Here is a 12,500-nt window from a genome sequence, read left to right as displayed (position 1 = left end):
ATTGCAAAAAAAAACATTTTTTTAAAATGCACTTCCCCTTTAAGAAGGAAAAATGGTCATAACAAGTCCCACATATCAGACTATATATGGACTCTCAGTATTCGAGTAATCTATCGATCAGTGCAGTGGTTGTCACCACTAGTGGTACGTCAAAGAACCACCTCATTAGGTGATTAGTGTTTTATATTCCTACATCAAACACAGTGTTACTGTTCAAACTGTGTGCAATGTTACAGACGCCAAAATATATTACATTGTTAAATAAAACCTCTGTCTTGTTTTTAATGAATACTTAGGCCTACCGCGCTACTGTATTTTAAAGTTGCTCATTATGGTGGTTCTTGGAGAGGCGAGTGTACTTGGTGGACAAAGTTTGAGAACCACTGGATTCATTGGTTCCATTAATCGACACATTTTGTAGCCTCAATGCTTGTTTTAGGGAAAACATTCTTTGTATTAATAAATGCACATCATCAACACTGACTTTCAAAACGATGGGGATTGTTTTTAACTCGTACACTCCGACGATTAATCGAAGCGAGGGTATATAAACTAAATCTTATTTCTAATTGCACGACTGGATGAATGGTCACAGCCCTTTTATGAGGGCCATTACCAAAGACTATAAAAATGGGAGCCATTACCTCCCTGCTTGGCACTCAGCATCAAAGGTTAATCACCAAAAATGATTCCCGGGCGCGGCCACCGCTGCTGCTCACTGCTCCCCTCACCTCCCAGGGGGTGATCAAGGGTGATGGGTCAAATGCAGTGAATAATTTCGCCACACCTAGTGTGTGTGTGTGACAATCATTGGTACTTTATTTTGAACTTTACTTGAACACACCACAGCTCCTCCCACAACAATGGACGCCACTCGTCCTCCGTCATGCCTTTGGAGGCGAGAGGACGCTAGCGAGCGGCAGAAACAAGTCCCAACATGGCTGACGAGCGGGAGGAATCCGCTCCTGCCGTGCACCCCCAGGACCCAAACATTCCCACTTTCCTTCAGTACACCTGAACGTGACTTTCCTCCTCGCACGGTGCCATCCTGGTTACCATGGAAACAGCACACATGTTGTGCTAGCATATGACCAGAATGTTTTTAATACACTTGTATGCACTGCAACAGGAAGTGATGTGCCAACCCATACTGAAATGTCGACACCGCCGATACCACGTGTTTGTGCTGTGATGCTCTCGCATCGTAGTGACAATACTTTTAGTTATTTTGGATCATTTTCATCATTGACAAAAACGTAAACTAGTGAACAATGTGTCAATGTTGGATGTTCGGTGGAATGAATCTTACTTGTACGATTCTTCATCGATTCAAAATGAATCAAAAATCTATTTAAAAACAATAATTGTGTAGATCAGGGGTCACCAACCACCGGGCCACGGCCCGGTACCGGTCCGCGGACCGATTGGTACCGGGCCGCACAAGAAATTTTAAAAAAAATACATATATATATATATATATATATATATATTTTTTTTTTTTTATGAAATCAACATAAAAAACACAATATATACATTATATATCAATATAGATCAATACAGTCTGCAGGGATACAGTCCGTAAGCACACATGATTGTATTTATTTATGTAAAAAAAAAAAAAAAAATTTTTTTTTTAAATACCCCCCCAACCAAATTTTCAAGCGTTGACCGGTCCGCAGCTACAAAACGGTTGGGGACCACTGGTGTAGAGCAGTGGTCCCCAACCACCGGGCTGCGGCCCGGTACAAGAAATTAAAAAAAAAAAAAAAAAAAAACATTTTTATTTTTTTTATTTTTTATGAAATCAACATAAAAAACACAATATATACATTATTATATATCAATATAGATCAATACAGTCTGCAGGGATAAAGTCCGTAAGCACACATGATTGTATTTATTTATGTAAAAAAAAAAAAAAAAAATTTTAATTTTTTTTTTAAATACACCCCCCACCGGTCCGTGGGACAAACTTTCAAGCGTTGACCGGTCCGCAGCTACAAAAAGGTTGGGGACCACTGGTGTAGATGATCTATATACAGTATGCTATACAGATTTACTTTAGAAAAGTAAATATTAGAGATGTCCGATAATATTGGACTGCCGATATTATCAGCCGATAAATGCTTTAAAATGTAATATCAGAAAATATCGGTATCGGATTCAAAATTATCGGTATCTGTTTCATAAAGTAAAATGTATGACTTTTTAAAACGCCGCTGTGTACACGGACGTAGGGAGAAGTACAGAGCGCCAATAAACCTTAAAGGCACTGCCTTTGCGTGCCGGCCGAGTCACATAATATCTACGGCTTTTCACACACACGAGTGAATGCAAGGCATACTTGGTCAACAGCCATACAGGTCACACTGAGGGTGGAGGACAAACAACTTTAACACTGTTACAAATATGCGCCACACTGTGAACCCACACCAAACAAGAATGACAAACACATTTCGGGAGAACATCCGCACAGTAACACAACATAAACACAACAGAACAAATACCCAGAACCCCTTGCAGCACTAACTCTTCCGGGACGCTACAATATACACCCACCTTAACCTCCTCATGCTCAGGGAGAGCATGTCCCAAATTCCAAGCTGCTGTTTTGAGGCATGTTAAAACAAATAATGCACTTTGTGACTTCAATAATAAATATGGCAGTGCCATGTTGGCATTTTTTTCCCATAACTTGAGTTGATTTATTTTGGAAAACCTTGTTACATTGTTTAATGCATCCAGCGGGGCATCACAAAAAAATTAGGCATAATAATGTGTTCATTCCACCACTGTATATATCGGTATCGGTTGATATCGGAATCAGTAATTAAGAATTGGACAAAATCGGAATATCTCTAGTAAATATGTTTATCTATTTCATGGAGGAATGTAGTTAATCACAGAACTGTCACCCAATGTTATTAGAAGGTATTGATTTAGAATCGAGAATCATTTTGAATCGAATCGCACCCAGAGATTCACATCCCGAATGTTCACGTTAACACGTTCATGTAAGTGAATTGTGAATGACTTTTTATGCTCACTGTAGTTCTTAATAATAATTTAACTTTAATGCTTTGATTATTGTACTCATGTCCTTTGTTGTGGTGTGAAACCTCATTTTCATGTACTTTGTGGGATGATGTAGTGTTTTTTCCCTTGTTATTCAGACACGTCCGCAGTATAATTCACAGTGTCAAAATAAGTCAATGTCTCGTATTCTTTATGCTGAGAAAAACATGTTATTATTTACAATTTTAGCAGACATATTTGGTATATTTGCACAGGTATACTACACTTTTTTCTTTTTTAATCTTTTTGTGATGTGGCACCTATTGTTTTATTTTGTTATTTTAATTCACCTATTTTTTGTACAGGGTTTTCTGATTTTTATCTGTGAAAAGTGCTTTACACATCAAATTTGCTGACATACTAAAGTAACCGATACCGGCCTGAATTTTACTTATGTGTATATATATATATATATATATATATATATATATATATATATATATATATATATATATATATATATATATATATAGGGATGATACTCGAAACTGGTTTTCCCGGTTGTTCGATAAGAAAAGAACAGAGTCCTCGGACTCCAATCCCTTTTTGAGAACCGGTACCCGTTATCGAGACCACTATAGTAAAGAAAAAGAGTTGGTTCTTTATTCGAATCCCTCGGAACGAATCCCGTCCCGACCAGAAATGCTCCGTGTGACATCACAAGAAATGATGTCACGTAGCTCAGTCATTAGGTGCAGATAGCGAAAGCAGGAAAAAAATCGACGGGAAAAAGCGTTCTAAGGTGTAATAAAGTTCAAAACAAAAGGTATATTCCAATGAATAACTTTACTGAGAGATTTGAGCAGGGTACAAACACATGACAACCACTTTTACGACCAACCGGAAACATAGCAACCAGGCTAGCAACGCACCTCCTTTACGGCAGCTGTCGCAACGTTCTTAAAGCAACCGCAGCACATACATACATATACAACATATCTCCCTTTTTTAACTTTTGTTTTTCTTTCCTTGTAAACAAAACAAAATCACACTGTATATGTGTTGTCTGTCTAATTATAAATAATGCAGACGAGGCGTGTTGGCTGAGTTCTTAACGTTTACTTTCACAGCGTGCTCATAACCTCATTCTTAGCTGCCGGGTGACGACATGCAACAACACTTTTCGGGGCTACCGCGCATGCTCGTCACTCCCGTTGCATGCTGGGTAGTGTAGTTGTTATATTCCCTAGCTCATAACATCTTTCCCCCTATAAAGAAATAATGTTAACTCAATAAAGTGTATTTCTTTTTTTTAGCTTTAACTTTTCATTTTTTAGCATTGTAACCACCTTTGCAAACAACTTTTCTCTTCATAGAATTTTCTTTCAATAAAGAAATAAAGTGCAAAAATGTCAAAGCATCATAACAAACAGTTATGTCAAATAGCAACAGAATTGCACTTTTTGGAGAGCTGTATTATTTTCAGTTTTGGGCCCAAGGGACTGATTTTATTTAACACTATATTATTATTTATACACCTATAGTGATCACAGAGACAGCTTGTTTTTGTGTTACTGTATATATTTGTTTTTCTGAAAAATCCCACTTAATATACTTTGGGTAACAACAGTCAATATTTTTTTTTTTTTTTTTTTTTAGGGGGGTAACAGTCAATATTTATTTATTTATTAGATTAAATTGTTTTCTTATATAATAAAAGTGAGCTTTTGTTAAACCAAATATTGTGTGTTTTTTTCCATATACAACAACCTATCTGGACTCGATAAGAGAATCGATAAGGAATCGGTTCGATAAGAGGATTCGATAATAGGCTCGAACTCGATAATTTCTTATCAAACATCATCCTAAAATATATATATACTGTACATTACTAAAAACCACTGGTATTGCACATCACTAGTAATAGGGATGTAACTAGGGTTGTCCCGATACCAATATTTTGGTATCAGCACCAAAATGTATTTTGATACTTTTAAATACAAAGGGGACCACATAAAATGTCATTATTGTCTTTACTTTAACTATAAATGTTATGATACATGAAACATATGTGTCTTATTGCAATCAAAGAAGAATGTTGTCATGAAATAAGATGTTGAACATACTAGACAACTTGTCTTTTAGTAGTAAGTAAACAAACAAAGACTCCTAATTAGTCTGCTGACATATGCAGTGACATATTGTGTCATTTATACACCTATTATTTTGTCAACATTATTAATCTACTTGTTCATTTACTGATCACTTCCTGTTTCAACATGTTCTATCTACACTTCTGTTCATATGTAATAATCACTTATTCTTCTCTTGTTTGATACTTTACATTAGTTTTGGCTGATACTACACATTTGGGTGTCAATCCGATACCAAGTAGTTACAGGATCATACATTGGTCATAATTAAAGTCCTCATGTGTCCAGGGACATATTTCCTGAGTTTATAAACAATAAAAAAGACAAAATATTTTGTGACAATAAAAAAAAAGTACCTGTATTTGGAAAAAAACAGTATACCTTTTTTTAATTAATTAGTACTGCGGTACTTTATAGTCTGGGTGTATCGTACAACCCTAGAAGTAACAATTATCGTAGTAATGATTATCCGCAGTAAAATTCCAGACGGCTAGTATTTGATTGTTTTTAATCGTCATTATCGTAAACCCGCGATTGACACTTTGACAAAGTCACAGCGATACTGCTCTTTTCCTGGAGAATGGCTAGCTAGCTTGAATGCTAACACGAATACAAGGCACGATACAAACAACACCCGTTAATTTTACACCCAAAATTGAGTAACACTCCAAAACAAATTCAAACGGAGGAAGATAAACATATTTAAACACTAAAAACAAAATAATATGGCTCTAATAGAAGTTACAACTATATTCCAGTGTTTTTTCTGCCACGGAAAAAGTATTGCGTGTTTATTTATGTTTTTAATAAAACTTGGTAAAAGGTGTTTCAGTCTGTGTATTAGTCCTTTTAGAGCACATTGAACAATTCCACGATACGTCACTCGTGTGTACACAGAAAGTAGATATTTTATTCATATTCTTATTTTATTTAATTTCGTTTTATTCTTAAACTATATTTTCATGTTGGTTATGTTGACGTTTCACGAAGCACCATTGCACCGGAAAAAAATCGTTGTTTGTGAACGTTCACTGACAATGACGATAAAAACGATTCTGATTTTGATATTAATGATAACCGTGATCATTTTAGTCGCAATAACCGTGATATGGAATGTTCACATCGTTAGATCCCTACGGTGGACCATGCGAAAGAAGCAATAAAAATGTATTCAAACATAACTCTTAAACCAAACATGCAAAATGTCTAAAAATGCCTGTGATAATGTATCTATGTGAGTTTTACTAGAATCAGGTGTTTTTGTAAGGTTTGCAGATACAAAAAAATAGTTTTTACTCAATATGACAGTTCAGTGTTTTTAAACTGCCAAGATACCTGTGGCGGTGGGGGCGTGGCTATGGGCGTGGCCACCATGACATCATCGAGTAATTTGCATAATTTACTACAATGATATGATTTTCTCTAAAAAGGCTCAAAAATGTATACTTACTAATTAATAATAACAGTTTTGTTTTAAACGTCCATCCATCCATCCATCCATCCATCCATCCGTTTTACAATATAATTACAACACTTTATGTACATATTTATATACAGATTTGAACAATAAGTTATTCACTGAAATATATTTATTAATTGTGGTTCTTACAAAAAATATATCTTATAAAATATAAAAGCTAAAATGTCTCTTAAAGCTCTGCCCCTTTAATTAATGCATACTAAATAATTTAACTTTAGCCTACTACTACAACCATATTATTTACCAGCAACATAAAGTGAAACAGAGGCAGAGGTGTCCTGCCACAGTCAGTAACAAATAAACAGAAAACAGTAGTGGTGGTAGATAGACACAAAGCTTCATCAAACATCTGATCCACTGAACAAAGAGCTCCAAAAATCTTGATCCTACACTTCTCTTTTGTAAAGTAAATCTGAACAGCCGATATGGGCATTTACATCAACTATATGATTTGCCTGAGGAGCTGGACAGGACAAAAAAATAAAAAATTAAATTTTTTTTTTTTTTAATTTAAAAAAAAAAAAAAAAAATTTTTTGTGGCGGCCTTAATTCTTTCGTGGCGGGCCGCAACAAATAAATGAATGTGTGGGAAACACTTCAGTTAATTAAACAATCACTCCTAAACCAAACATGCAAAATGGCTAATAATGCCTGAAATAATGTATCTTTGAGAGTTTTAATAGAAACATATGCTTGTTTTAAGGCTTGCAAACACAAAAAATAGTTTTTTACTCAATATGACTGTAATGTTCTTAGAATCCTGAGATAATGCGAAAAAAAAGCAATAAAAAAATGCATTCAAACATAATTCTTAATCCAAACATGCAAAGTGTCTAATAATGCCTGGAATAATGTATGTTTGTGAGTTTTACTAGAAAAAATATCTTTTGTAAGGTTTGCAAAGATACCCTTTTTTTTACTCAATATGACTGTAATGTTCTTAGAATCCTGAGATAATGTGAAAAAAGCAATACAAATGTATTCAAACATAACGCCTAAACCAGTGGTTCTTAACCTTGTTGGAGGTACCGAACCCCACCAGTTTCATATGCGCATTCACCCAACCCTTCTTTAGTGAAAAATAAAATTATGGGTTTTTTTTTCAAATTCAAGACAAAGTTATATGTTTTTGGTAACACTTTAGTATGTGGAACATATTCTAAGTAACAAAGACTTCATTTAGAGTTATTTGGTTAGGGTTAGAGGGTTAGGGCCAGGGTTAGAGGGTTAGGGTTATAATAAGGCCATGCCGAATAAGGCATTAATAAGTACTTAATAATGACTAGTTAAGAGCCAATATGTTACTAATTCGCATGTTAATAAGCAACTAATTAATGGTGAATATGTTCCCCATACTAAAGTGTTACCATGTTTTTATACTGGTGCACAAAATGAACCGTGCATGAACATCACCTTGTTCAAAGAACAAAACCAACACAGAGCATGAACTCACAACAAATTACACACCTGCAAATCAGTCTGACTTCTGCTGTTGCCGTATCCGTAATACGCCGATAGAGAGAAGTTTTTATTTACACGATGAGTCGGGTGTGTCTTGACCGAACCCCTGAGCCCGATCGAACCCAGGTTAAGAACCACTGTCCTAAACCAAACATGCAAAATGTCTAATAATGCCTGGAATAATGTATCTTTGTGAGTTTTACTAGTAAAATTATCTTTTGTAAGGTTAGCAAAGATAAAAATGTGTTTTTTTTTACCCAATATGACTGTAATGTTCTTAGAATCCTGATATAATACGAAAAAAGCAATACAAATGTATTCAAACATAACTCCTAAACCAAACATTCAAAATGTCTTATAATGCCTGGAATAATGTATCTTTGTGAGTTTTACTAGAAAAATGATCTTTTGTAAGATTTGCAAAGATAAAAATTTGTTTTTTTTTTACCAAATATGACTGTAATGTTCTTAGAATCCTGAGATAATACGAAAAAAGCAATACAAATGTATTCAAAAATAACTCCTAAACCAAACATTCAAAATGTCTAATAATGCCTGGAATAATGTATCTTTGTGAGTTTTACTAGAAAAATGATCTTTTGTAAGGTTTGCAAAGATAAAAATGTGTTTTTTTTACCAAATATGACTGTAATGTTCTTAGAATCCTGAGATAATACGAAAAAAGCAATACAAATGTATTCAAACATAACTCCTAAACCAAACATTCAAAATGTCTAATAATGCCTGGAATAATGTATCTTTGTGAGTTTTACTAGAAAAATTATCTTTTGTAAGGTTTGCAAAGATACAAATTTGTTTTTTTACCCAATATGACTGTAGTGTTCTTAGAATCCTGAGATAATACGAACAAAGCAATACAAATGTATTCAAACAACTCCTAAACCAAACATTCAAAATGTCTAATAATGCCTGGAATAATGTATCTTTGTGAGTTTTACTAGAAAATTATATTTTGTAAGGTTTGCAAAGATACAAATTTGTTTTTTTTACCCAATATGACTAATGTTCTTAGAATCCTGAGATAATACGAAAAAAAGCAATACAAATTTATTCAAACATAACTCCTAAATCAAACATGCAAAATATCTAACAATGTCTGGAATAATGTATCTTTGTGAGTTTTACTAGAAAAATAATCTTTTGTAAGTTCTGCAAATACAAAAATTTTTTTTTTTACTCAATATGACAGCATAACTGTCAGTATCTGTCTATATACGTATGTATTAGGGCTGCGAATCTTTGGGTGTCGCACGATTCGATTCAATATCGATTCTTGGGGTCACGATTAGATTATAAATCGATTTTTTCGATTCAACGCGATTCTCGATTCAAAAACGATTTTTTTCCCCGATTCAAAAGGATTCTCTATTCATTCAATACTTAGGATTTCAGCAGGATCTACCCCAGTCTGCTGACATGCAAGCAGAGTAGTAGATTTTTGTAATATCTTTTATAATTGTAAAGGACGATGTTTTATCAACTGATTGCAATAATGTACATTTGTTTTAACTATTAAATGAACCAAAAATATGACTTATTTTATCTTTGTTAAAATATTGGACACAGTGTGTTGTCAAGCTTATGAGATGCGATTGTTCATTTTTATTTTATTTTTTTTATAAATGTCTAATGATAATGTCAATGAGGGATTTTTAATCACTGCTATGTTGAAATTGTAACTAATATTGATACTGTTGTTGATAATATTCATTTTTGTTTCACTACTTTTGGTTTGTTCTGTGTCGTGTTTGTGTCTCCTCTCAATTGCTCTGTTTATTGCAGTTCTGAGTGTTGCTGGGTCGGGTTTGCTTTTGGAATTGGATTGCATTGTTATGGTATTGCTGTGTATTGTTTTGTTGGATTGATTAATTTAAAAAAAATTAAAAAATAAAAATTATCGATTTTTGACAAATGAGAATCGATACTGAATCGTACAACATGAGAATGAATTCGAATTGATTTTTTCCCCACACCCCTAATATTTATCAATCATGTTGTGTCCCTGAACGCCACACTGCAGCTTTTCTGGCCACCGAGTGACGTCACGCGAGGTGAGTTCAACGTCGGCTTACATTGCAAACGCATTTAAAATGTCAACCAACGCAAAAACGATCGCAAGAAGGTTGATCTCACCTGAGTGGGGGTGTACTTCAAGCCGCTGTCCATGAAGTCCATCCAAGGGGGGTTCCGAGTGAACGAGGAAATAAAAAACACCTGAACGTCACTTTTCCTTTCTGTAGCCTCCAACAAGTCTTCCAATCTCCGAGGTGTACTGAAGTGTCCAACCCAACGAAGGGCAAAAAGCACCGAAATCCTCACAAAAACCTTCTTAAAAGTCGTTCTTTCCCCGGACAGGTGGAAGTGTCCCACGGTGCGTGACTGCGTGTCGACTACCTACAAGGGAGGAAAACGAAAGAGCAGAAAAAAAACGTATTTCCGGAAACTTTGGGCCAGGTATCTGTCTCCTTAGCCCCGCCTCCGCCTCGCGCACCTGTTAGTGCTTCCTGTTTACTTTACCGAAACAACCTTTTTTAAAAGCTTTTTTCACACAAATAGTTCACACCAACGACACAAAAAACGTATTAAAAGATCCTAATGTAACTACAAGGTGTTAGAATTAAGCTATGACCGCATTTTGATGCAATGAACAAACAAAATATAACACGGACTACTTCCCGGTGCGGATGACTCCATTCCGACATTTTATTCCATTTAATTGACAAGAAACGCATTTGCACTGCGGTTATTGATCAAGTATCGGTTCTGTTGAGGCTGATCTATTTTTGGTATCGGTTACGAGATTTGATATGAGTGTGGACGTGATTCACCTGTGCTGAGTCACCTGGTCCGCCGTGACACGTCAGGTCGTCACGGGAAATCCCGAACATCAACGAGAGGACTCGTGTCATTTCGTTTCCACTCGTGTTTTTACCGGAAAAACCTTGCAGCGCGGAGAAAAAACAACAGTTTAACAAGCATTAAAAGGATTTTGTTTTTTAAAAGGAAAATTAAGGCTTTAACTGGCATCAAAACGCATTAAAAATGTTATCTAGAGGCATTAAAAAATGTAATACAATTGCAATTGGCAACAAAAAGACAACAAAACAAACCCAGTTTTTCCAATTGGGGAATAAAACTGCTCTTCAAGATGTTTAATATTAATTGAAGTGACGTGTGAGATGACGTCGCGTTATCGATGGGAATATGCATTTTTAGGCAATATGATTTGCCTGAGCGGCTAGGAGACACCGAGAGTAACAAGCGGCAGAACATGGATTGATGGATAGGCTGGAAAGGAGAGATTGAAAAAAATAAAAATAAAAAAAAAACATTTTTTTCTTTTTTTACTCGGGACCACGCGGGCCGTAGTTTGGGGACCTCTGATGTAAATAGTCATGGAAATAAAGAAAACACATTGAAATGAGAATGTGTGTCCAAACTTTTGGCCTGTACTGTATGTATATATATGTGTGTGTATATATATATATATATATATATATATATATATATATATATATATATATATATATATATATATATATATATATATATACACACATATATATATACATACATATATTTATATATATATATATATACATATATATATACATAGATACATATATACATATACATACATATATATATATACTGTACATACATATATACATATATATTATACATACATATGTATATATACATATATATTATACATATATATATATACATACATATGTATATATACATACCTATACACATACATATTTATATATACATACATATATACATAAATATATATATATAAACATATACATACATATTTATATATATACATATATATATATAAATATACATACATATATATATACATACATATATATACATACATATTTATATGCATATATGTATATACATATACATACATATATATATATATACTGTAAATATATATACATATATATTATACATATATATATATATATACATACATATACATACCTATACGTATATATACATACCTATACACATACATATTTATATATACATACATATGTATATACATACATATATATACACATATATATATATATACACATACATACACATATATATATATATATACACACGTATATATATACATTATATATATAGATTATATATATACATATATAAATACATACATATATATATACACACACACACACATATATATATACATTATAAATATATTATATATATATATATATATACATATATATATATACATACACACATTTTCAACACATTAAATGTTTCAATTAATTTACCCATAAAGTTTTTCTACATTTGTACTGTTTTTTCCCCCCATTTTTTATTATGGGAAAAACAAA

At 33.6% G+C, this 12,500-nt stretch overlaps 2 protein-coding genes across 2 annotated transcripts in view; both read right to left on the bottom strand.

Annotated features, from left to right (window-relative positions):
- Positions 1–11,071, bottom strand: part of st14a (ST14 transmembrane serine protease matriptase a) — a 74,328-nt gene extending 63,257 nt beyond the window's left edge. Inside the window, exons 1-2 of the mRNA XM_062060864.1 lie at positions 10,959–11,071; positions 10,264–10,524 (exon numbers count right to left, since the gene is read on the bottom strand). Coding sequence (XP_061916848.1) covers positions 10,264–10,524; positions 10,959–11,039 — 342 coding nt within the window. The 5' untranslated portion in view covers positions 11,040–11,071. The remainder of the gene's footprint in view (positions 1–10,263; positions 10,525–10,958) is intronic.
- Positions 11,072–12,436: 1,365 nt separating this feature from the next.
- The window catches only part of aplp2 (amyloid beta (A4) precursor-like protein 2), a 190,947-nt gene continuing 190,883 nt past the window's right edge, over positions 12,437–12,500 (bottom strand). The window contains 1 exon segment of the mRNA XM_062060867.1: positions 12,437–12,500. This exon segment is cut by the window's right edge and continues 1,503 nt beyond it. The gene's annotated coding sequence lies outside the window, so the exon portion shown is untranslated.

The sequence above is a fragment of the Entelurus aequoreus genome, linkage group LG10 (assembly GCF_033978785.1).
Source record: "Entelurus aequoreus isolate RoL-2023_Sb linkage group LG10, RoL_Eaeq_v1.1, whole genome shotgun sequence".
Classification (NCBI taxonomy): Eukaryota; Metazoa; Chordata; class Actinopteri; order Syngnathiformes; family Syngnathidae; genus Entelurus; species Entelurus aequoreus.
This window is presented reverse-complemented; position numbering and strand designations above follow the sequence as displayed.